Source organism: Oncorhynchus keta, chromosome 34, assembly GCF_023373465.1.
Source record: "Oncorhynchus keta strain PuntledgeMale-10-30-2019 chromosome 34, Oket_V2, whole genome shotgun sequence".
In the NCBI taxonomy this organism is placed as follows: domain Eukaryota; kingdom Metazoa; phylum Chordata; class Actinopteri; order Salmoniformes; family Salmonidae; genus Oncorhynchus; species Oncorhynchus keta.
In genome coordinates, this window is record NC_068454.1 from 4,130,963 (window position 1) to 4,158,036 (window position 27,074).

The window sequence follows — 27,074 nt, forward strand, 5'->3', positions numbered from 1 at the left end:
GTATTACGGTAGCTCAGTCAGTCTGGACAGGACATGGGTATTATGGGTACCATGGTAGCTCAGTCAGTCTGGACAGGACATGGGTACTATGGGTATTATGGTAGCTCAGTCAGTCTGGACAGGACATGGGTATTATGGTAGCTCAGTCAGTCTGGACAGGACATGGGTATTATGGGTACTATGGTAGCTCAGTCAGTCTGGACAGGACATGGGTATTATGGGTATTATGGTAGCTCAATCAGTCTGGACAGGACAAGGGTATTATGGGTATTATGGTAGCTCAGTCAGTCTGGACAAGACAAGGGTATTATGGTAGCTCAGTCAGTCTGGACAGGACATGGGTATTATGGTAGCTCAGTCAGTCTGGACAGGACATGGGTATTATGGTAGCTCAGTCAGTCTGGACAGGACATGGGTATTATGGTAGCTCAGTCAGTCTGGACAGGACATGGGTATTATGGGTACTATGGTAGCTCAGTCAGTCTGGACAGGACAAGGGTATTATGGGTACTATGGTAGCTCAGTCAGTCTGGACAGGACATGGGTACTATGGTAGCTCAGTCAGTCTGGACAGGACATGGGTATTATGGTAGCTCAGTCAGTCTGGACAGGACATGGGTATTATGGGTATTATGGTAGCTCAGTCAGTCTGGACAGGACATGGGTATTATGGGTATTATGGTAGCTCAGTCAGTCTGGACAGGACATGGGTATTATGGGTATTATGGTAGCTCAGTCAGTCTGGACAGGACATGGGTATTATGGGTATTATGGTAGCTCAGTCAGTCTGGACAGGACATGGGTATTATGGGTATTATGGTAGCTCAGTCAGTCTGGACAGGACATGGGTACTATGGGTATTATGGTAGCTCAGTCAGTCTGGACAGGACATGGGTATTATGGTAGCTCAGTCAGTCTGGACAGGACATGGGTATTATGGGTATTATGGTAGCTCAGTCAGTCTGGACAGGACATGGGTATTATGGGTATTATGGTAGCTCAGTCAGTCTGGACAGGACATGGGTATTATGGGTATTACGGTAGCTCAGTCAGTCTGGACAGGACATGGGTATTATGGGTACTATGGTAGCTCAGTCAGTCTGGACAGGACATGGGTATTATGGGTATTACGGTAGCTCAGTCAGTCTGGACAGTACATGGGTACTATGGGTATTACGGTAGCTCAGTCAGTCTGGACAGGACATGGGTATTATGGGTATTACGGTAGCTCAGTCAGTCTGGACAGGACATGGGTATTATGGTAGCTCAGTCAGTCTGGACAGGACATGGGTATTATGGTAGCTCAGTCAGTCTGGACAGGACAAGGGTACTATGGGTATCATGGTAGCTCAGTCAGTCTGGACAGGACAAGGGTATTATGGGTATTATGGTAGCTCAATCAGTCTGGACAGGACATGGGTATTATGGTAGCTCAGTCAGTCTGGACAGGACAAGGGTATTATGGTAGCTCAGTCAGTCTGGACAGGACATGGGTACTATGGTAGCTCAGTCAGTCTGGACAGGACAAGGGTATTATGGGTACTATGGTAGCTCAGTCAATCTGGACAGGACAAGGGTATTATGGGTACTATGGTAGCTCAGTCAGTCTGGACAGGACAAGGGTATTATGGGTATTATGGTAGCTCAGTCAGTCTGGACAGGACATGGGTATTATGGTAGCTCAGTCAGTCTGGACAGGACATGGGTACTATGGTAGCTCAGTCAGTCTGGACAGGACATGGGTATTATGGTAGCTCAGTCAGTCTGGACAGGACATGGGTATTATGGTAGCTCAGTCAGTCTGGACAGGACAAGGGTATTATGGGTATTATGGTAGCTCAGTCAGTCTGGACAGGACATGGGTATTATGGGTACTATGGTAGCTCAATCAGTCTGGACAGGACATGGGTATTATGGTAGCTCAGTCAGTCTGGACAGGACACGGGTATTATGGTAGCTCAGTCAGTCTGGACAGGACATGGGTATTATGGTAGCTCAGTCAGTCTGGACAGGACATGGGTATTATGGGTACTATGGTAGCTCAATCAGTCTGGACAGGACATGGGTATTACGGTAGCTCAGTCAGTCTGGACAAGACAAGGGTATTATGGGTATTATGGTAGCTCAGTCAGTCTGGACAGGACATGGGTACTATGGGTACTATGGTAGCTCAGTCAGTCTGGACAGGACATGGGTACTATGGTAGCTCAGTCAGTCTGGACAGGACAAGGGTATTATGGGTACTATGGTAGCTCAGTCAGTCAGTCTGGACAGGACAAGGGTATTATGGGTACTATGGTAGCTCAGTCAGTCTGGACAGGACAAGGGTATTATGGGTATTATGGTAGCTCAGTCAGTCTGGACAGGACATGGGTATTATGGTAGCTCAGTCAGTCTGGACAGGACATGGGTATTATGGGTACTATGGTAGCTCAATCAGTCTGGACAGGACATGGGTATTACGGTAGCTCAGTCAGTCTGGACAAGACAAGGGTATTATGGGTATTATGGTAGCTCAGTCAGTCTGGACAGGACATGGGTACTATGGGTACTATGGTAGCTCAGTCAGTCTGGACAGGACATGGGTATTATGGGTATTACGGTAGCTCAGTCAGTCTGGACAGGACATGGGTATTATGGTAGCTCAGTCAGTCTGGACAGGACATGGGTACTATGGGTATTATGGTAGCTCAATCAGTCTGGACAGGACATGGGTACTATGGGTACTATGGTAGCTCAGTCAGTCTGGACAGGACATGGGTATTATGGGTATTATGGTAGCTCAGTCAGTCTGGACAGGACATGGGTACATGGGTATTATGGTAGCTCAGTCAGTCTGGACAGGACATGGGTACTATGGTAGCTCAGTCAGTCTGGACAGGACATGGGTATTATGGGTATTATGGTAGCTCAGTCAGTCTGGACAGGACATGGGTACTATGGGTATTATGGTAGCTCAGTCAGTCTGGACAGGACAAGGGTACTATGGTAGCTCAGTCAGTCTGGACAGGACAAGGGTATTATGGGTATTATGGTAGCTCAGTCAGTCTGGACAGGACATGGGTACTATGGTAGCTCAGTCAGTCTGGACAGGACATGGGTACTATGGGTATTATGGTAGCTCAGTCAGTCTGGACAGGACATGGGTATTATGGGTACTATGGTAGCTCAGTCAGTCTGGACAGGACAAGGGTATTATGGGTATTATGGTAGCTCAGTCAGTCTGGACAGGACATGGGTATTATGGTAGCTCAGTCAGTCTGGACAGGACATGGGTATTATGGGTATTACGGTAGCTCAGTCAGTCTGGACAGGACATGGGTATTATGGTAGCTCAGTCAGTCTGGACAGGACATGGGTATTATGGTAGCTCAGTCAGTCTGGACAGGACATGGGTACTATGGGTATTATGGTAGCTCAGTCAGTCTGAACAGGACATGGGTACTATGGGTACTATGGTAGCTCAGTCAGTCTGGACAGGACATGGGTATTATGGGTATTACGGTAGCTCAGTCAGTCTGGACAGGACATGGGTACTATGGTAGCTCAGTCAGTCTGGACAGGACATGGGTATTATGGGTATTATGGTAGCTCAGTCAGTCTGGACAGGACATGGGTACTATGGGTATTATGGTAGCTCAGTCAGTCTGGACAGGACAAGGGTACTATGGTAGCTCAGTCAGTCTGGACAGGACAAGGGTATTATGGGTATTATGGTAGCTCAGTCAGTCTGGACAGGACAAGGGTATTATGGGTACTATGGTAGCTCAGTCAGTCTGGACAGGACATGGGTATTATGGGTATTATGGTAGCTCAGTCAGTCTGGACAGGACATGGGTATTATGGGTACTATGGTAGCTCAGTCAGTCTGGACAGGACATGGGTATTATGGGTACTATGGTAGCTCAGTCAGTCTGGACAGGACATGGGTATTATGGTAGCTCAGTCAGTCTGGACAGGACATGGGTATTATGGTAGCTCAGTCAGTCTGGACAGGACATGGGTATTATGGGTACTATGGTAGCTCAGTCAGTCTGGACAGGACATGGGTATTATGGTAGCTCAGTCAGTCTGGACAGGACATGGGTATTATGGTAGCTCAGTCAGTCTGGACAGGACAAGGGTATTATGGGTATTATGGTAGCTCAGTCAGTCTGGACAGGACATGGGTATTATGGGTATTATGGTAGCTCAGTCAGTCTGGACAGGACATGGGTACTATGGGTACTATGGTAGCTCAGTCAGTCTGGACAGGACAAGGGTATTATGGGTATTATGGTAGCTCAGTCAGTCTGGACAGGACATGGGACATGGGTATTATGGTAGCTCAGTCAGTCTGGACAGGACAAGGGTATTATGGGTATTATGGTAGCTCAGTCAGTCTGGACAGGACATGGGTATTATGGGTATTATGGTAGCTCAGTCAGTCTGGACAGGACATGGGTATTATGGTAGCTCAGTCAGTCTGGACAGGACATGGGTACTATGGGTATTATGGTAGCTCAATCAGTCTGGACAGGACATGGGTACTATGGGTACTATGGTAGCTCAGTCAGTCTGGACAGGACATGGGTATTATGGGTATTATGGTAGCTCAGTCAGTCTGGACAGGACATGGGTATTATGGTAGCTCAGTCAGTCTGGACAGGACATGGGTACTATGGGTATTATGGTAGCTCAGTCAGTCTGGACAGGACATGGGTACTATGGGTATTATGGTAGCTCAGTCAGTCTGGACAGGACATGGGTATTATGGGTATTATGGTAGCTCAGTCAGTCTGGACAGGACATGGGTATTATGGTAGCTCAGTCAGTCTGGACAGGACATGGGTACTATGGGTATTATGGTAGCTCAGTCAGTCTGGACAGGACATGGGTATTATGGGTACTATGGGTATTATGGTAGCTCAGTCAGTCTGGACAGGACATGGGTATTATGGGTACTATGGTAGCTCAGTCAGTCTGGACAGGACATGGGTATCATGGGTATTACGGTAGCTCAGTCAGTCTGGACAGGACATGGGTACTATGGGTATTATGGTAGCTCAGTCAGTCTGGACAGGACATGGGTATTATGGGTATTATGGTAGCTCAGTCAATCTTGCACTGTCTGAAATGTTCAAGGGGCGGCGCATGTTCTAGTAATATTTAAAAAATATGTAATTTTTCAAAACACTAATTTGTGTTATTATAAATAACGCTTTATAATAACACAAATTGTGAAAATGATGATTCCCTTTTTGTGTAAGTGCTGTTTGGGGAATAAAAGGCCCGGAATTTCATCCTGTTCAGGTGGGATGGAATTTATGACACACATGACCTCACAATGTAATCTGATTTACAACCGACCAATTACTGTTCATCTGGGTAAGGGGGTGGGCTCGAGACCATTCTAACAGCCAATCTGGGCTGTGTATGTAAATATCTTAATGTGTTTCCAAACGCCCACACTATCCGACTAAGCATTTTAAGGGCCAATGGAGGCTCAGGGATATAAACAAGGTATTTAAAAACATTTTTTATTTTTTTTATTTTTTGTTTTTAGAAATACAGTGATTTAACATGACAATGACTGCATGAGGGCTTCAATAGGAAATACCTGCTTCCTCTGTCCTTGGGAGAATCTCAATGGCATTTTCCTTGATTCATTGCATCCTCTCTCCTTGTCTCCTCCATCAAAACCCATTGGATGAGAAGGTCAGAGGTCCCTCCCCTGTTGTCATCTTATCCAATGGGTTGTGAGGAATCAGCAAAATGCAATTGAGATTCTCCTCTTCTTTCCCCCATTCCTCACTTCCCTCTCAAAGCTCATTGGAGGAGAGGAAAGTGGTTCCTCGCCTCAGGCTACAATGCACTTTACCCACACAATGCTTGAAGAGATGACTGATTTTTACAAGGATTTCATTGTTTGTTGTTGTCTATGCTTTTTCTGACAGAACACAATGTATTATATTATTATATCAACTATTAACGCAGAAAGAAATGTTGCCGTTTTTATCTTTTGTCATTCTTCAGGAATGTTTAAGATGGCTATAAATGAAAGCTAAAGCACAAACAGTCCTGGCAACGAGCCACGACAAAGAAACATACGGTGTCATGTGACCATGATGTGTTGTTGTTGCTAGGTGGAGTTCTGGTCCCGCTGTGCCTACCTAGACTTTTTTTCCTGGAATGACACATGTGGAGCTGCAAGAAAATCACTTTCTATGTCTTTATCTATAGAAATAGACATCCGGGCAGGGTTATTATGTGTATATAGAGTGGAGGCACCTTCTATGTCTTTCGGCCTCATTGTATACTGGTATGTGTGAAGTGCCTGCAAAGCGTGTGCATGGGGGGTGTGAGTCAATAGGTGTGGGTGCCTGGCTGTGAAGAAGGATGGACTAGCCTGTGAATAGTCAGCTCCCATCAGTAGGATTTTGATTGCCCCTTTTCAGAGAGTTTTTCTTGAAGAGCCGGTCACATCATGCCAAGATGAGGCCATTTTATCACCAGCAGAAGCAGCATCTCAAGGTCTCTACTGACTTAGGACTGCAGGAAAGGGAAGTTTCCCCCACGAGTCTCTGGTGTAGTGTTCCCGGGTTGTCTTGTTTGCAGTCGCATTTGCTGTGTATCTCGAGAGGTTTTCTGGGCCTAGTCTACAGCATGTGAATGTGGAATCCCTGCAGACAGCAGGGTGTTTTACTGCCAGGGTTCTGGAATCCCTGCAGACAGCAGGGTGTTTTACTGCCAGGGTTCTGGAATCCCTGCAGACAGCAGGGTGTTTTACTGCCAGGGTTCTGGAATCACTGCAGACAGCAGGGTGTTTTACTGCCAGGGATCTGGAATCACTGCAGACAGCAGGGTGTTTTACTGCCAGGGTTCTGGAATCACTGCAGACAGCAGGGTGTTTTACTGCCAGGGCTCTGGAATCACTGCAGACAGCAGGATGTGCAGACAGCAGGGTGTATTTACTGCCAGGGTTCTGGAGGGTGTTTTACTCACTGCAGACAGCAGGGTGTTTTACTGCCAGGGTTCTGGAATCACTGCAGACAGCAGGGTGTTTTACTGCCAGGGTTCTGGAATCACTGCAGACAGCAGGGTGTTTTACTGCCAGGGTTCTGGAATCACTGCAGACAGCAGGGTGTTTTACTGCCAGGGTTCTGGAATCACTGCAGACAGCAGGGTGTTTTACTGCCAGGGTTCTGGAATCACTGCAGACAGCAGGGTGTTTTACTGCCAGGGCTCTGGAATCAGGGTGTTTTACTGCCAGGGCAGACAGCAGGGTGTTTTACTGCCAGGGTTCTGGAATCACTGCAGACAGCAGGGTGTTTTACTGCCAGGGTGTGCCAGGGCTCTGGAATCACTGCAGACAGCAGGGTGTTTTACTGCCAGGGTTCTGGAATCACTGCAGACAGCAGGGTGTTTTACTGCCAGGGTTCTGGAATCACTGCAGACAGCAGGGTGTTTTACTGCCAGGGTTCTGGAATCACTGCAGACAGCAGGGTGTTTTACTGCAGACAGGGTTCTGGAATCACTGCAGACAGCAGGGTGTTTTACTGCAGACCAGGGTGTTTTACTGCCAGGGTTCTGCAGGAATCTGGAATCACTGCAGACAGCAGGGTGTTTTGGAACTGCAGACAGCAGGGTGGCCAGGGTTCTGGAATCACTGCAGACAGCAGGGTGTTTTACTGCCAGGGTTCTGGAATCACTGCAGACAGCAGGGTGTTTTACTGCCAGGGTTCTGGAATCTCTGCAGACAGCAGGGTGTTTTACTGCCAGGGTTCTGGAATCTCTGCAGACAGCAGGGTGTTTTACTGCCAGGGTTCTGGAATCCCTGCAGACAGCAGGGTGTTTTACTGCCAGGGATCAGGAATCTCTGCAGACAGCAGGGTGTTTTACTGCCAGAGTTCTGGAATCACTGCAGACAGCAGGGTGTTTTACTTTTGGAATCACTGACAGCAGGGTGTTTTACTGCCAGGGCTCTGGAATCACTGCAGACAGCAGGGTGTTTTACTGCCAGGGCTCTGGAATCACTGCAGACAGCAGGGTGTTTTACTGCCAGGGTTCTGGAATCACTGCAGACAGCAGGGTGTTTTACTGCCAGGGTCACTGCTGGAATCTGGAATCACTGCAGACAGCAGGGTGTTTTACTGCCAGGGTTCTGGAATCTCTGCAGACAGCAGGGTGTTTTACTGCCAGGGTTCTGGACTGCAGACAGCAGGGTGTTTTACTGCCAGGGGGAATTCAGACAGCAGGGGAATCTGGAATCACTGCAGACAGCAGGGTGTTTTACTGCCAGGGCTCTGGAATCACTGCAGACAGCAGGGTGTTTTACTGCCAGGGAATTCTGGAATCCCTGCAGACAGCAGGGTGTTTTACTGCCAGGGTTCTGTGAATCCCTGCAGACAGCAGGGTGTTTTAGAGGGTTCAGCAGACAGGTGTTTTACTGCCAGGGTTCTGGAATCCCTGCAGACAGCAGGGTGTTTTACTGCCAGGGTTCTGGAATCTGCAGACAGCAGGGTGTTTTAAGGGTTCCCTGCAGACAGCAGGGTGTTTTACTGCCAGGGAATCTGGAATCACTGCAGACAGCAGGGTGTTTTACTGCCAGGGTTCTGGAATCTCTGCAGACAGCAGGGTGTTTTACTGCCAGGGTTCTGGAATCACTGCAGACAGCAGGGTGTTTTACTGCCAGGGTTCTGGAATCACTGCAGACAGCAGGGTGTTTTACTGCCAGGGATCTGGAATCACTGCAGACAGCAGGGTGTTTTACTGCCAGGGTTCTGGAATCACTGCAGACAGCAGGGTGTTTTACTGCCAGGGTTCTGGAATCACTGCAGACAGCAGGGTGTTTTACTGCCAGGGCTCTGGAATCACTGCAGACAGCAGGGTGTTTTACTGCCAGGGCTCTGGAATCACTGCATACAGCAGGGTGTTTTACTGCCAGGGCTCTGGAATCACTGCAGACAGCAGGGTGTTTTACTGCCAGGGCTCTGGAATCACTGCATACAGCAGGGTGTTTTACTGCCAGGGCTCTGGAATCACTGCAGACAGCAGGGTGTTTTACTGCCAGGGCTCTGGAATCACTGCAGACAGCAGGGTGTTTTACTGCCAGGGCTCTGGAATCACTGCATGCAGCAGGGTGTTTTACTGCCAGGGCTCTGGAATCACTGCAGACAGCAGGATGTTTTACTGCCAGGGCTCTGGAATCACTGCATACAGCAGGGTGTTTTACTGCCAGGGCTCTGGAATCACTGCAGACAGCAGGGTGTTTTACTTTCTCTGGCTGTTAGGAGTCAACAACAGACACACACACACACACACTTCGTGTACATGTGTTTTGCCGATTTTTTTCCCTTTCTATGTGAACAACGTTAAGAATTTTAATGATTGACAGAACAACGCAGTTAGTATTTAATGATTTAAATGTAAAAACAGTGTTCAAGACCCCACATTCATCTGTAAAACACACTCACCTCTCTCTCCTTCTGCTGTAGTTGTCCTGGGTCCTGGAACAGCAGGAGCCGTCGGGATGTAGCGATGACCTCACCGCGGTGCGGAACCACACCGATCAGATGCTGTGCCTCCTGGCTGAAGAGCGACCGGGAGAAGTGGGCGAGGGCCCCCCCGGGACCGTCCCCCCGGTGGGACCCATCCTGGGTCTGGTGGTGAACGAGAACGTCCTGGAGCGAGTGGTGCAGTGGCACCTGCGTCGCGGATTGGACCCAGACAGCCAGGGGTCGTTACTCAAGCTGTTCGAGATGCTGATAGGCCAGTCTCAGCAGCCCCTGCTCCAACACAAGGCGGTGCTGCAGCCTCTACTGGGTCTGCTGGGGGCCTGTGCTGAGCCCCAGCTGGGCTGCCCTCCCTCTCTGGAGAACAGTCTGGTGCTGCTGCTCAACCAGGTAGGAGTAACAGGTGCCTCCTCTCTAGTAGGGATCTCCTCTGTACAAGCACCATTCCATCCCTATCTAGTTACATGGGCTCTGATACGATACAGGGACAATATGTGTAGTTTCAAAACGATTCGATATCTGTAAAGCACAACTGCTGGAGGAAAAAGTGATTTATAAAATACTATCGATTGATTGATTGATTGATTGATTGATTGATTGATTGAAAGCGGTGTGGATCATGGAGGCACGGAAGGCATTTAGAGAATTTATTTTTAAGTAGCATGACCTATCGTTTTGTGCTGTTTAACCTTTTCTTATTCATATAATGTACTCTTAACTGTCAGTAGGATCGTTCTAAAGGTTTCTTCTGGTTTGAAAAGGGGCTTAAGTGGTGGACATTGTTGTTTTTAATTTGTTTTCATGTTTCCCGACCTGAATAAGATATTCTGCTCTCATCACCAGATCTGTGTGTCGATGGCGCGTGCCCCTGCGGTGTTGGAGCTGTTGTTTAGGTCGGCCCCGGCCCAACACGGTCCTACCAACCTGCTCATCTTCTCCCTGCTGGTCCCCTTCATCCACCGTGACGGAGCCATCGGACAGCAGGCCCGAGACGCCCTGCTCCTCGTCATGGCAACCTCCGCCACCAACCAGGGCGTGGCACGCTACATCGCAGAGAACTCCTACTTCTGCCCAGTGAGTTATCGATCAATTCATCATATCTGTTTTATAAAGCCCCTTTTCCATCATCAGTTGTCACAAAGTGCTTTACAGATACCCAGGCTAAAAAACCCAGAGAGAAAGCAATGCAGAGGGTTTGGAAAATCTACCTAGAATGCAGGAACCTAGGAAGTAACCTAGAGAAGAGCCATGCTCTGAGGGATGGTCAGTCCTCTACTGGCTGTACCGGGTAGACAGGAACCAGGGTCTGAGGGATGGCCAGTACTCTACTGGCTGTACCGGGTAGACAGGAACCAGGGTCTGAGGGATGGCCAGTCCTCTACTGGCTGTACCGGGTAGACAGGAACCAGGCTCTGAGGGGTGGCCAGTCCTCTACTGGCTGTACCGGGTAGACAGGAACCAGGGTCTGAGGGCTGGCCAGTCCTCTTCTGGCTGTACCGGGTAGACAGGAACCAGGGTCTGAGGGCTGGCCAGTCCTCTTCTGGCTGTACCGGGTAGACAGGAACCAGGCTCTGAGGGGTGACCAGTCCTCTACTGGCTGTGCCGGGTAGACAGGAACCAGGCTCTGAGGGGTGACCAGTCCTCTACTGGCTGTGCCGGGTAGACAGGAACCAGGCTCTGAGGGGTGACCAGTCCTCTACTGGCTGTGCCGGGTAGACAGGAACCAGGCTCTGAGGGGTGACCAGTCGTCTACTGGCTATACCGGGTAGACAGGAACCAGGCTCTGAGGGGTGACCAGTCCTCTACTGGCTGTGCCGGGTAGACAGGAACCAGGCTCTGAGGGGTGACCAGTCGTCTACTGGCTATACCGGGTAGACAGGAACCAGGCTCTGAGGGGTGACCAGTCCTCTACTGGCTGTGCCGGGTAGAGATTCAAGAGTCCCGTGTTTTTCAAGACGTGAACCAAGGGGTTGTGGGTGTTATGGACCGTTACGATACCCCTTTCACTGACCATTCATTCTGTTCTTTCACTTGTGGTTTGAAGAAAACCTTAGAAAATCCAGTTGGCTTGAGGAGAACATTACGAACCGGCTACCTCGGGGGGGCGATTAGATTAGCTGGTGTAGAGTTGTGGATGACCTGGATTCTAAAGATCAAACACCCTGACAAAACTCTACATGTTTTTAAACCCAGGATTAATTCAATATTGCCTCACTAACTTTGTCTGTGTGTTTGTGGGCTGATTTTCTAATCTCACTGAGGATCTGGAACGACTGTCTGTTTCCTGCAGATTGACAGACACATGCTGATCTCACGGTGATGATGATGATGACTGTGTGTGTGTGAGATAAGAGGAAAGAGAAGTCTGTGGTTAATCTTCCTCCTCCTCGTCTTCCTCATCAACCAGCCCTCTTAGGGCTGATAGATAACGTGTCTTATCAACGTTTCATATTGGTCCTGTCACTCTGTTGTGTACCGTTGAACCTGAAGTTACTGGACCAGTTGGAGCTTGCCCTTTGAACCCGAGTCAGTCCAGGTGGCCATTTTGATTAATTGTTTAGCAGTCTTATGGTTTGAGGGTAGAAGATGGTAAGGAGCCTTTTGGTCCTAGACTTGGCGCTCCGGTACCGCTTGCCGTGCCGTAGCAGTCTCTCTCTCTGTGTCTCTCTCTTTCTGTGTCTCTGTCTGTCTGTCTCTCTCGCTCTCTTGCTCTGTCTTGCCCTCTCAGTCTCTGTCTCTCTCTCGCTTCCACCCCCCCGCCACCACCTCCACAAAATAATGGTTAGCTAGCTACAGGCGAGTCTCCTGCTGCAGTGTTAATTAGCTACAGTCTACAGGCCAGTCTCCTGCTGCAGTGTTAACTAGCTACAGTCTACAGGCCAGTCTCCTGCTGCAGTGTCAACTAGCTACAGTGTACAGGCCAGTCTCCTGCTGCAGTGTTAATTAACTACAGTCTACAGGCCAGTCTCCTGCTGCAGTGTTAATTAGCTACAGTCTACAGGCCAGTCTCCTGCTGCAGTGTTAACTAGCTACAGTCTACAGGCCAGTCTCCTGCTGCAGTGTTAACTAGCTACAGTCTACAGACCAGTCTCCTGCTGCAGTGTTAATTAGCTACAGTCTACAGGCCAGTCTCCTGCTGCAGTGTTAACTAGCTACAGTCTACAGGCCAGTCTCCTGCTGCAGTGTTAACTAGCTACAGTCTACAGGCCAGTCTCCTGCTGCAGTGTTAATTAGCTACAGTCTACAGGCCAGTCTCCTGCTGCAGTGTTAACTAGCTACAGTCTACAGGCCAGTCTCCTGCTGCAGTGTTAACTAGCTACAGTCTACAGGCCAGTCTCCTGCTGCAGTGTCAACTAGCTACAGTCTACAGGCCAGTCTCCTGCTGCAGTGTTAATTAGCTACAGTCTACAGGCCAGTCTGCATGGTAGCGATTTTGGTAGGTCATTTTTATCTGACATCACCAACTGAGCTACATCTAGACAGGAGTCCTATGGATCTCTGTGGGTTGTCAGAGATCTGTGAGTTGTCAGAGATCTGTGAGTTGTCAGAGATCTGTGAGTTGACAGAGATCTGTGAGTTGTCAGGCTATAGATGGGGGTCTATTGGTAATCTCAGGCTGTAGATGGGGGTCTATTGGTAATGTCAGGCTGTAGATGGGGGTCTATTGGTAATCTCAGGCTGTAGATGGGGGTCTATTGGTAATGTCAGGCTGTAGATGGGGGTCTATTGGTAATGTCAGGCTGTAGATGGGGGTTTATTGGTAACTTCAGGCTGTAGATGGGGGTTTATTGGTAACTTCAGGCTGTAGATGGGGGTTTATTGGTAACTTCAGGCTGTAGATGGGGTTTATTGCTAACTTCAGGCTGTAGATGGGGGTTTATTGGTAACGTCAGGCTGTAGATGGGGGTCTATTGGTAATCTCAGGCTGTAGATGGGGGTCTATTGGTAATGTCAGGCTGTAGATGGGGGTCTATTGGTAATCTCAGGCTGTAGATGGGGGTCTATTGGTAATGTCAGGCTGTAGATGGGGGTTTATTGGTAACTTCAGGCTGTAGATGGGGGTTTATTGGTAACTTCAGGCTGTAGATGGGGGTTTATTGGTAACTTCAGGCTGTAGATGGGGGTTTATTGGTAACTTCAGGCTGTAGATGGGGGTTTATTGGTAACTTCAGGCTGTAGATGGGGGTTTATTGGTAACTTCAGGCTGTAGATGGGGGTTTATTGGTAACTTCAGGCTGTAGATGGGGGTTTATTGGTAACGTCAGGCTGTAGATGGGGGTTTATTGCTAACTTCAGGCTGTAGATGGGGGTTTATTGGTAACTTCAGGCTGTAGATGGGGGTTTATTGGTAATGTCAGGCTGTAGATGGGGGTTTATTGGTAATGTCAGGCTGTAGATGGGGGTTTATTGGTAACTTCAGGCTGTAGATGGGGGTTTATTGGTAATCTCAGGCTGTAGATGGGGGTCTATTGGTAATGTCAGGCTGTAGATGGGGTCTATTGGTAATCTCAGGCTATAGATGGGGTCTATTGGTAATCTCAGGCTGTAGATGGGGGTCTATTGGTAACTTCAGGCTGTAGATGGGGTTTATTGGTAACTTCAGGCTGTAGATGGGGTTTATTGGTAACTTCAGGCTGTAGATGGGGGTCTATTGGTAATATCAGGCAGTAGATGGTGGTTTATTGGTAATCTCAGGCTGTAGATGGTGGTTTATTGGTAATCTCAGGCTGTAGATGGGGGTTTATTGGTAATCTCAGGCTGTAGATGGGGGTTTATTGGTAATCTCAGGCTGTAGATGGGGGTTTATTGGTAACGTCAGGCTGTAGATGGGGTTTATTGCTAACTTCAGGCTGTAGATGGGGTTTATTGGTAACTTCAGGCTGTAGATGGGGTTTATTGGTAACTTCAGCCTGTAGATGGGGGTTTATTGGTAACTTCAGGCTGTAGATGGGGGTTTATTGGTAACTTCAGGCTGTAGATGGGGGTTTATTGGTAACTTCAGGCTGTAGATGGGGGTTTATTGGTAACTTCAGGCTGTAGATGGGGGTTTATTGGTAACTTCAGGCTGTAGATGGGGGTTTATTGGTAACGTCAGGCTGTAGATGGGGGTTTATTGCTAACTTCAGGCTGTAGATGGGGGTTTATTGGTAACTTCAGGCTGTAGATGGGGGTTTATTGGTAATGTCAGGCTGTAGATGGGGGTTTATTGGTAATGTCAGGCTGTAGATGGGGGTTTATTGGTAACTTCAGGCTGTAGATGGGGGTTTATTGGTAACTTCAGGCTGTAGATGGGGGTTTATTGGTAACGTCAGGCTGTAGATGGGGGTTTATTGCTAACTTCAGGCTGTAGATGGGGGTTTATTGGTAACTTCAGGCTGTAGATGGGGGTTTATTGGTAATGTCAGGCTGTAGATGGGGGTTTATTGGTAATGTCAGGCTGTAGATGGGGGTTTATTGGTAACTTCAGGCTGTAGATGGGGGTTTATTGGTAACTTCAGGCTGTAGATGGGGGTTTATTGGTAACTTCAGGCTGTAGATGGAGGTTTATTGGTAACTTCAGGCTGTAGATGGGGGTTTATTGGTAACTTCAGGCTGTAGATGGGGGTTTATTGGTAACTTCAGGCTGTAGATGGGGGTTTATTGGTAACTTCAGGCTGTAGATGGGGGTTTATTGGTAACTTCAGGCTGTAGATGGGGGTTTATTGGTAACTTCAGGCTGTAGATGGGGGTTTATTGGTAACTTCAGGCTGTAGATGGGGGTTTATTGGTAATCTCAGGCTGTAGATGGGGGTCTATTGGTAATGTCAGGCTGTAGATGGGGGTCTATTGGTAATCTCAGGCTATAGATGGGGGTCTATTGGTAATCTCAGGCTGTAGATGGGGGTCTATTGGTAACTTCAGGCTGTAGATGGGGGTTTATTGGTAACTTCAGGCTGTAGATGGGGGTCTATTGGTAATATCAGGCAGTAGATGGGGGTTTATTGGTAATGTCAGGCTGTAGATGGGGGTTTATTGGTAATGTCAGGCTGTAGATGGGGGTTTATTGGTAATCTCAGGCTGTAGATGGGGGTTTATTGGTAATGTCAGGCTGTAGATGGGGGTCTATTGGTAATCTCAGGCTGTAGATGGGGGTTTATTGGTAATCTCAGGCTGTAGATGGGGGTTTATTGGTAACGTCAGGCTGTAGATGGGGGTTTATTGCTAACTTCAGGCTGTAGATGGGGGTTTATTGGTAACTTCAGGCTGTAGATGGGGGTTTATTGGTAACTTCAGGCTGTAGATGGGGGTCTATTGGTAATATCAGGCAGTAGATGGGGGTTTATTGGTAATGTCAGGCTGTAGATGGGGGTTTATTGGTAATGTCAGGCTGTAGATGGGGGTTTATTGGTAATGTCAGGCTGTAGATGGTGGTTTATTGGTAATCTCAGGCTGTAGATGGGGGTTTATTGGTAATCTCAGGCTGTAGATGGGGGTTTATTGGTAATCTCAGGCTGTAGATGGGGGTTTATTGGTAACGTCAGGCTGTAGATGGGGTTTATTGCTAACTTCAGGCTGTAGATGGGGGTTTATTGGTAACTTCAGGCTGTAGATGGGGGTTTATTGGTAACTTCAGGCTGTAGATGGGGTTTATTGGTAACTTCAGGCTGTAGATGGGGGTTTATTGGTAACTTCAGGCTGTAGATGGGGTTTATTGGTAACTTCAGGCTGTAGATGGGGGTTTATTGGTAACTTCAGGCTGTAGATGGGGGTTTATTGGTAACTTCAGGCTGTAGATGGGGGTTTATTGGTAACTTCAGGCTGTAGATGGGGGTTTATTGGTAACGTCAGGCTGTAGATGGGGTTTATTGGTAACGTCAGGCTGTAGATGGGGGTTTATTGGTAACTTCAGGCTGTAGATGGGGTTTATTGGTAACTTCAGGCTGTAGATGGGGGTTTATTGGTAATGTCAGGCTGTAGATGGGGTTTATTGGTAACTTCAGGCTGTAGATGGGGGTTTATTGGTAACTTCAGGCTGTAGATGGGGGTTTATTGGTAACTTCAGGCTGTAGATGGGGGTTTATTGGTAACGTCAGGCTGTAGATGGGGGTTTATTGGTAATGTCAGGCTGTAGATGGGGGTTTATTGGTAATCTCAGGCTGTAGATGGGGGTTTATTGGTAATGTCAGGCTGTAGATGGTGGTTTATTGGTAATCTCAGGCTGTAGATGGGGGTTTATTGGTAATCTCAGGCTGTAGATGGGGGTTTATTGGTAATCTCAGGCTGTAGATGGGGGTTTATTGGTAACGTCAGGCTGTAGATGGGGGTTTATTGCTAACTTCAGGCTGTAGATGGGGGTTTATTGGTAACTTCAGGCTGTAGATGGGGGTTTATTGGTAACTTCAGGCTGTAGATGGGGGTTTATTGGTAACTTCAGCCTGTAGATGGGGGTTTATTGGTAACTTCAGGCTGTAGATGGGGGTTTATTGGTAACTTCAGGCTGTAGATGGGGGTTTATTGGTAACTTCAGGCTGTAGATGGGGGTTTATTGGTAACTTCAGGCTGTAGATGGGGGTTTATTGGTAACTTCAGGCTGTAGATGGGGGTTTATTGGTAACTTCAGGCTGTAGATGGGGGTTTATTGGTAACGTCAGGCTGTAGATGGGGGTTTATTGCTAACTTCAGGCTGTAGATGGGGTTTATTGGTAACTTCAGGCTGTAGATGGGGTTTATTGGTAATGTCAGGCTGTAGATGGGGGTTTATTGGTAATGTCAGGCTGTAGATGGGGTTTATTGGTAACTTCAGGCTGTAGATGGGGGTTTATTGGTAACTTCAGGCTGTAGATGGGGGTTTATTGGTAACGTCAGGCTGTAGATGGGGTTTATTGCTAACTTCAGGCTGTAGATGGGGTTTATTGGTAACTTCAGGCTGTAGATGGGGGTTTATTGGTAATGTCAGGCTGTAGATGGGGGTTTATTGGTAATGTCAGGCTGTAGATGGGGGTTTATTGGTAATGTCAGGCTGTAGATGGGGGTTTATTGGTAACTTCAGGCTGTAGATGGGGGTTTATTGGTAACTTCAGGCTGTAGATGGGGGTTTATTGGTAACTTCAGGCTGTAGATGGGGGTTTATTGGTAACTTCAGGCTGTAGATGGGGGTTTATTGCTAACTTCAGGCTGTAGATGGGGGTTTATTGGTAACTTCAGGCTGTAGATGGGGGTTTATTGGTAACTTCAGGCTGTAGATGGGGGTTTATCTCAGAGTTTAGCTCACGCTACACATTGTTCTCCCCAAAGAATGTAAGAGGGCCGCTGCTCCACCTTGTGGACTGGCTTTGCTAATATGTACAAAAATACATCAATATGACTTCATCGTTTAAGGCCTTATTTTTTAAACATTTTTTATATCAGCTACAGGTGTTCATAAATCTCAACCTGTTTATCTTTCCCCCAGAATTCTCTGTGTTGCCAACACGCCTTAAATCCTTCTCATCTTGGACAAATATCCAATCCAAATATTGTCTTTAATTCAGTCCTAACCCCCCCCTTTACCTCTCCTCTTCCTCTGCTAACCCTCTCCAGGTGCTGGCCACGGGCCTCAGTGCTCTCTACTCCTCCCTGCCGAGGAAGATAGAGGTACGGGGGGATGACTGGCACGCTCTGCGCAGGGAGGACTGGATGGGCGTGTCCTCTCTGGTGCTCTTCATGAACTCTCTGGAGTTCTGTAACGCTGTCATCCAGGTGGCTCACCCCCTGGTCCGCAGCCAGCTGGTCGACTATGTTCACAACGGCTTCCTGGTCCCTGTCATGGGACCCGCCCTACACAAGGTAGGGGGACGACGTCATCGAGCATCGCTTTCACTGATCGATCGATCGATTGATTGATTGCAATTATGTGATCATTAAAAGTAGTAGCGAGGCTGCTCCTCAGTATTAGAAATGTTTAAAACATTTATTCTACTCTTGTTGTTAAAACATGTCATTCTGCCAACAACCTTCATCAGAATTATATCTTTATATGTAGATAATATATTTTTTAAAGTATGAAAATGTATGCACTCACGACTTTAAGTCGCTTTGGAGAAGAACGTCTGATAAAACACTGAAATGTTAATGTATTGACCATCCTGTATTTCTCTCTCCCTCCCACTCTCTCTCTCTCCCTCCCACTCTCTCTCTCTCCCTCCCACTCTCTCTCTCTCCCTCCCACTCTCTCCCTCCCTCCCACTCTCTCCTTGTCTGTATTTCTCTCTCCCTCCCACTCTCTCTCCCTCCCACTCTCTCTCTCCCTCCCTCCCACTCTCTCTCCCTCCCTCCCACTCTCTCTCCCTCCCTCCCACTCTCTCTCTCTCCCTCCCACTCTCTCTCCCTCCCTCCCACTCTCTCTCCCTCCCTCCCACTCTCTCTCCCTCCCTCCCACTCTCTCTCCCTCCCTCTCACTCTCTCTCCCTCCCACTCTCTCTCCCTCCCTCCCCTCTCTCTCCCTCCCTCCCCTCTCTCCCTCCCTCCCACTCTCTCCCTCCCTCCCACTCTCCCTCCCTCCCACTCTCCCTCCCTCCCACTCTCCCTCCCTCCCCTCTCCCTCCCTCCCTCCCTCCCTCCCTCCCTCCCTCCCTCCCTCCCTCCCTCCCTCCCTCCCTCCCTCCCTCCCTCCCTCCCTCCCTCTCTCTCTCTCTCCCTCCCACTCTCCCTCCCTCCCACTCTCTCTCTCCCTCCCACTCTCTCCTTGTCTGTATTTCTCTCTCCCTCCCACTCTCTCATTGTCTGTATTTCTCTCTCCCTCCCACTCTCTCCTTGTCTGTATTTCCCTCTCCCTCCCTCTCTCTGTCCCTCCCTCCCTCCCTCCCTCCCTCCCTCCCTCCCACCCTCCCACCCTCCCCTCTCTCCTTGTCTGTATTTCTCTCTCCCTCCCACTCTCTCTCCCTCCCACTCTCCCTCCCTCCCCTCTCCCTCCCTCCCACTCTCCCTCCCTCCCACTCTCCCTCCCTCCCCTCTCCCTCCCTCCCTCCCACTCTCCCTCCCTCCCACTCTCTCCCTCTCTCTCTCTCCCTCCCACTCTCTCTCTCTCTCCCTCCCACTCTCTCTCTCCCTCCCACTCTCTCTCCCTCCCTCCCCTCTCTCTCCCTCCCTCCCACTCTCTCTCCCTCCCTCCCACTCTCTCTCCCTCCCTCCCCTCTCTCTCCCTCCCTCCCACTCTCTCCCTCCCTCCCACTCTCTCTCCCTCCCTCCCACTCTCTCTCCCTCCCTCCCACTCTCTCTCCTCCCTCCCTCCCTCCCACTCTCTCTCCCTCTCCCTCCCTCCCCCTCTCTCTCCCTCCCTCCCACTCTCTCTCTCCCTCCCACTCTCTCTCCCTCCCTCCCACTCTCTCTCCCTCCCCCCCTCTCTCTCCCTCCCTCCCACTCTCGCTTTCTCTCTCTCCCTCCCTCCCACTCTCGCTTTGTCTCTCTCTCTCTCCCTCCCTCCCACTCTCGCTTTGTCTCTCTCTCTCTCCCTCCCTCCCACTCTCGCTTTGTCTCTCTCTCTCTCCCTCCCTCCCACTCTCGCTTTGTCTCTCTCTCTCTCCCTCCCTCCCACTCTCGCTTTGTCTCTCTCTCCCTCCCTCCCTCCCTCTCTCTCTCCCTCCCTCCCACTCTCGCTTTGTCTCTCTCTCTCTCCCTCCCTCTTTGTCTCTCTCTCTCTCCCTCCCTCCCACTCTCGCTTTGTCTCTCTCTCTCTCCCTCCCACTCTCGCCTTGTCTCTCTCCCTCCCTCCCTCCCACTCTCTCTCCCTCCCTCCCACTCTCTCTCCCTCCCCTCTCTCTCCCTCCCTCCCTCTCTCCCTCCCTCCCACTCTCCCTCCCTCCCTCTCCCTCCCTCCCACTCTCCCTCCCTCCCACTCTCCCTCCCTCCCCTCCCTCCCTCCCCTCTCCCTCCCTCCCCTCCCTCCCACTCTCTCTCCCTCCCTCCCACTCTCTCTCCCTCCCTCCCACTCTCTCTCCCTCCCTCCCCTCTCTCTCTCCCTCCCTCCCACTCTCTCTCCCTCCCTCCCACTCTCTCTCCCTCCCTCCCACTCTCTCTCCCTCCCTCCCACTCTCTCTCTCCCTCCCCTCTCTCTCCCTCCCTCCCTCTCTCTCTCCCTCCCACTCTCTCTCCCTCCCTCCCACTCTCTCTCTCTCCCTCCCACTCTCGCTTTCTCTCTCTCTCTCTCCCTCCCTCCCACTCTCGCTTTCTCTCTCTCTCTCTCCCTCCCTCCCACTCTCGCTTTGTCTCTCTCTCTCTCCCTCCCTCCCACTCTCGCTTTGTCTCTCTCTCTCTCCCTCCCTCCCACTCTCGCTTTGTCTCTCTCTCTCTCCCTCCCTCCCACTCTCGCTTTGTCTCTCTCTCTCTCCCTCCCTCCCACTCTCGCTTTGTCTCTCTCTCTCTCCCTCCCTCCCACTCTCGCTTTGTCTCTCTCTCTCTCCCTCCCTCCCACTCTCGCTTTGTCTCTCTCTCCCTCCCTCCCACTCTCGCCTTTGTCTCTCTCTCCCTCCCTCCCCTCCTCTCCCACTCTCTCTCTCTCCCTCTCTCTCCCTCCCTCTCTCTCTCCCTCCCCCACTCTCTCTCCCTCCCTCCCTCTCTCTCCCTCCCTCCCACTCTCTCTCCCTCCCTCCCACTCCCTCCCTCCCCTCCCTCCCTCCTCTCCCTCCCACTCTCTCTCCCTCCCTCCCACTCTCTCCCTCCCACTCTCTCTCCCTCCCTCCCACTCTCTCTCCCTCCCTCCCACTCTCGCTTTCTCTCTCTCCCTCCCTCCCACTCTCGCTTTGCCTTGTCTCTCTCCCTCCCTCCCACTCTCGCTTTGTCTCTCTCTCTCTCCCTCCCTCCCACTCTCGCTTTGTCTCTCTCTCTCCCTCCCTCCACTCTCGCTTTGTCTCTCTCTCTCCCTCCCTCCCACTCTCGCTTTGTCTCTCTCTCTCTCCCTCCCTCCCACTCTCCTTTGTCTCTCTCTCTCCCTCCCTCCCACTCTCGCTTTGTCTCTCTCTCTCCCTCCCTCCCCTCCTTTGTCTCCCTCCCTCCCTCCCTCCCTCCCTCTCTCCCCCTCCCTCCCTCTCTTCCCTCTCTTCCCCCCCTCCCTCCCTCCAGTCATCTGTAGATGAGATGATAGCCAGTACAGCCTACCTGGATCTGTTCCTGCGCAGCGTCACGGAAACAGCTCTCCTCAAAACCTTCCTACGCTTCATCCTCATGCATCGCCATGACAACGACACCATCCTGGACACCTTGCTAACGCGCGTCAGCAGCAACTCCAGGGTCAGTAGTACAGTAATAGCAGAGATGTACGTATCGGTCCTCGGTTCATATGTCCGCGGAGCCCAAACCGCTTTAAGCATGCGTTGGTCATGTAAACCGATACAAATCAAATTGGTCACTTACACATGCTTAGCAGACGTTATTGTGAGTGTAGTGAAATACTTCTAGATCCGACAGTGCAGCAGTAGCTAACAGGTCATATCGAACAAATTTCACAACAGAACCTAATACACACAGTCTATTAAAGCAATGGAATGAGAATATATTAAGCATAAAATATATGGCTGAGCAGTGACAGAGCGGCTAAGATGCAACAGATATTAAAGAATATATATTGAAGGATACAGTAAACATTATATACATATGAGATGAGTAAAGTGAGATGTAAACATTATATACATATGAGATGAGTAAAGTGAGATGTAAACATTATATACATATGAGATGAGTAAAGTGAGATGTAAACATTATATACATATGAGATGAGTAAAGTGAGATGTAAACATTATATACATATGAGATGAGTAAAGCGAGATGTGTAAACATTATATACATATGAGATGAGTAAAGTGAAATGTAAACATTATATACATATGAGATGAGTAAAGTGAGAGATGTAAACATTATATACATATGAGATGAGTAAAGTGAAATGTAAACATTATATACATATGAGATGAGTAAAGTGAGATGTAAACATTATATACATATGAGATGAGTAAAGCGAGATGTGTAAACATTATATACATATGAGATGAGTAAAGCGAGATGTGTAAACATTATATACATATGAGATGAGTAAAGTGAAATGTAAACATTATATACATATGAGATGAGTAAAGTGAGATGTAAACATTATATACATATGAGATGAGTAAAGCGAGATGTGTAAACATTATATACATATGAGATGAGTAAAGTGAGATGTAAACATTATATACATATGAGATGAGTAAAGCGAGATGTGTAAACATTATATACATATGAGATGAGTAAAGTGAAATGTAAACATTATATACATATGAGATGAGTAAAGTGAGATGTAAACATTATATACATATGAGATGAGTAAAGCGAGATGTGTAAACATTATATACATATGAGATGAGTAAAGTGAAATGTAAACATTATATACATATGAGATGAGTAAAGTGAGATGTAAACATTATATACATATGAGATGAGTAAAGCGAGATGTGTAAACATTATATACATATGAGATGAGTAAAGTGAGATGTAAACATTATATACATATGAGATGAGTAAAGTGAGATGTAAACATTATATACATATGAGATGAGTAAAGTGAGATGTAAACATTATATACATATGAGATGAGTAAAGTGAGATGTAAACATTATATACATATGAGATGAGTAAAGTGAGATATGTAAACATTATATACATATGAGATGAGTAAAGTGAAATGTAAACATTATATACATATGAGATGAGTAAAGTGAGATGTAAACATTATATACATATGAGATGAGTAAAGCGAGATGTGTAAACATTATATACATATGAGATGAGTAAAGCGAGATGTAAACATTATTAACGTGACTAGTGATCCATTTATTAAAGTGGCGAATGATTTCAAGTCTATCGTTATTAAAGTGGCTAGTGATATATTTTACATCAATTCCCATTATTAAAGTGGCTGGAGTTGAGTCAGTGTGTTGGCAGCAGCCACTCAATGTTAGTGGTGGCTGTTTTAACAGTCTGATGGCCTTGAGATAGAAGCTGTTTTTCAGTCTCTCGGTCCCTGCTTTGATGCACCTGTACTGACCTCGCCTTCTGGATGATAGCGGGGTGAACAGGCAGTGGCTCGGGTGGTTGTTGTCCTTGATGATCTTTTTGGCCTTCCTGTGACAATGGGTGTTGTAGGTGTCATGGAGGACAATTAGTGTGCCCTCTGGTGATGTGTTGTGCAGACCACACTACCCTCTGGAGAGCCCTGGGGTTGTGGGCAGTGCATTTGCCGTACCAGGTGGTGATACAGCCCGACAGGATGCTGTCAATTGTGAATCTGTAAAAGTTAGTCAGGGTTGTAGGTGACAAGCCACATTTTTTCAGTCTCCTGAGGTTGAGGAGGCGCTGTTGCGCCTTCTTTGTCACTCGGTCTGTGTGCGTGGACCTTTTCAGTTTGTCGGTATGTACACAGAGGAACTTAAAACTTTCCATCTTCTCCACTGCGATGTGGATAGGGGTCTGCTCCCTCTGCTGTTTCCTGAACTCCACGATCATCTTTTTTTCGTTTTGCTGACATTGAGTGAGTGGTTATTTTCCTGGCACCATACTCCGAGGGTCTCGTCGTTGTTGGTAATCAAGCCTACCTGCAGACTTGATAATTGAGTTGGAGGCGTGCATGGCCACGCAGTTGTGCAGTGTGTTGGCGATCGCATCGACTGTGGACCTGTTGGGGCGGTAAGCAAATGGAAGTGGGTCTAGGGTGACAGGTAGAGGTCGACCGATTTAATTAGGGCTGATTTTAAAGTTTTCATAACAATCGGTAATCGGCATTCTGGGGCGGCAGCGTAGCCTAGTGGTTAGAGCATTGGACTAGTAACCGGAAGGTTGCGAGTTCAAATCCCCGAGCTGACAAGGTACAAATCTGTCGTTCTGCCCCTGAACAGGCAGTCATTGAAAATAAGAATGTGTTCTTAACTGACTTGACTAGTTAAATAAAGGTATAAAAAAAATATATAAAAAAAAAATAATTAAAACTCCACAAGGAGACTGTGGCAGGCTGACCACCAGCCAGGAGCCAAGGTAAGTTGCTAGCTAGCATTAAACTTATAAAAAACAATCTATCTTCACATGGTTTATGATATTACTAGTTTAACTAGCTTGTCCCGCGTTGCATATAATCAATGCGTTGTCTGTTAATTTTTCATCGAATCATAATCTACTTTGCCAAACGTGTGATGATTTAACAACAGCGCATTCGCGTCAGGGTATATGCAGCAGTTTGGGCCGCCTGGCTCGTGGCGAACTGTGTGAAGACCATTTCTTCCTAACAAAGACTGTAATTCATTTGCCAGAATTTTACGTAATTATGACATAACATTGAAGGTTGTGCAGTGTAACAGCAATATTTAGACTTCGGGATGCCACCCGTTAGATAAAATACCGAACGGTTCCGTATTTCACTGAAAGAATAAACGTTTTGTTTTCGAAATGGTAGTTTCCGGATTTGACCATATTAATGACCTTAAGGCTTGTATTTCTGTGAGTTTATTATATTATAATTAAGTCTGTGATTTGATAGAGCAGTCTGACTGAGCGGTGGTAGGCAGCAGCAGGCTCGTAAGCATTCATTCAAACTGCACTTTCCTGCGCTTGCCAGCAGCTCTTCCCAATGCTTGAAGCACAGCGCTGTTTCTGACTTCAAGCAAGACGTCGATGTCCGCGACGGGGCTGCTTCTCTTTCTGTAATCCGCGATTGTCTGTAGACCTCGTCTCGTGTCTGAGCCGTTGATCTGCGACTCCACTTTGTCTCTATACTGACGCTTTTTTGCTTGTTCGATTGCCTTGCGGAGGTGAATGACTACAGTTTTGTATTTGGCCATGTTTCCAGTCGCCTTACCGACGATTAAACGCGGTGGCACGTGCTTTCAAATGTTAGCGAATTCGCCGGTTCACTCATATTTTAATTCCAAAAAATACCTCTCATCTGTTGTGACTGAATCGATGCGTCCTCTCCTTGGGTTCAGTAGCCAACTATCCCAACTGTTATGCATGTGACCTGCGAATGACTGTCAGATAAGTGAGCACAGTGTCGGGGACAACACACAACCAGATTGTATGCCAACCCCTGTTCTTTTCGTAGGCTGTGCTTAAATCTGGCACCTTAAGCATTTAAAATGCTTTGTAAAATTGGCTTTGGTTTAAAACAGTCGGTGTACTTGGTCATTTTCTTCACAGGAACAGGGTATACTTTCATAAAAGGACAGTAATCATTTCCAAACGGTCCAAACCATTGGCTTTCGAAGAGACTGGGATAAAAATTAAAAAGCTGCATTTTATTCATTGGCTAAATGCCATGCTAGTCTCAAAATATAAATACTGACATAGTACTAGCTCAAAACCTTATTCAAAAATGACAAGTTAATCAATGGTGATATCGGGGGCAAAAAGCATCTCCCCAATCTGATAGTGGGGTGGTAGAGGCTTTGTCTGCCAAATGGCTCAGCTCAGGTGCCTACTCACATTGACATTAACATTCACTCACATACTCTCTCCTCTCACTCACTGACTCTCTCCTCTCACTCACATACTCTCTTCTCTCACTCGCATACTCTCTTCTCTCACTCGCATACTCTCTCCTCTCACTCACATACTCTCTCCTCTCACTCACATACTCTCTCCTCTCACTCACTGACTCTCTCCTCTCACTCACTGACTCTCTCCTCTCACTCACTGACTCTCTCCTCTCACTCACATACTCTCTCCTCTCACTCACATACTCTCTCCTCTCACTCACAAACTCTCTCCTCTCACTCACTGACTCGCATACTCTCTCCTCTCACTCACATACTCTCTTCTCTCACTCGCATACTCTCTTCTCTCACTCGCATACTCTCTCCTCTCACTCACATACTCTCTCCTCTCACTCACATACTCTCTCCTCTCACTCACTGACTCTCTCCTCTCACTCACATACTCTCTTCTCTCACTCGCATACTCTCTTCTCTCACTCGCATACTCTCTCCTCTCACTCGCATACTCTCTCCTCTCACTCACATACTCTCTCCTCTCACTCACTGACTCTCTCCTCTCACTCACATACTCTCTTCTCTCACTCGCATACTCTCTCCTCTCACTCGCATACTCTCTCCTCTCACTCACATACTCTCTCCTCTCACTCACATACTCTCTCCTCTCACTCACTGACTCTCTCCTCTCACTCACATACTCTCTCCTCTCACTCACATACTCTCTCCTCTCACTCACATACTCTCTCCTCTCACTCACTGACTCTCTCCTCTCACTCACTGACTCTCTCCTCTCACTCACATACTCTCTCCTCTCACTCACAAACTCTCTCCTCTCACTCACTGACTCGCATACTCTCTCCTCTCACTCACTGACTCGCATACTCTCTCCTCTCACTCACTGACTCGCATACTCTCTCCTCTCACTCACTGACTCGCATACTCTCTCCTCTCACTCACATACTCTCTCCTCTCACTCACTGACTCACAAACTCTCTCCTCTCACTCACTGACTCACAAACTCTCTCCTCTCACTCACTGACTCACATACTCTCTCCTCTCACTCACATACTCTCTCCTCTCACTCACATACTCTCTCCTCTCACTCACTGACTCGCAT

General features: G+C 48.2%; 1 protein-coding gene across 1 annotated transcript in view; it reads left to right on the forward strand.

The window, feature by feature from the left end:
• LOC118375467 (FHF complex subunit HOOK interacting protein 1B-like) overlaps positions 1 to 27,074 on the forward strand; it is a 103,781-nt gene that overhangs the window by 48,594 nt on the left and 28,113 nt on the right. The window contains 4 exon segments of the mRNA XM_052492736.1: positions 9,477 to 9,884; positions 10,338 to 10,568; positions 18,054 to 18,299; positions 21,570 to 21,737. Coding sequence (XP_052348696.1) covers positions 9,477 to 9,884; positions 10,338 to 10,568; positions 18,054 to 18,299; positions 21,570 to 21,737 — 1,053 coding nt within the window.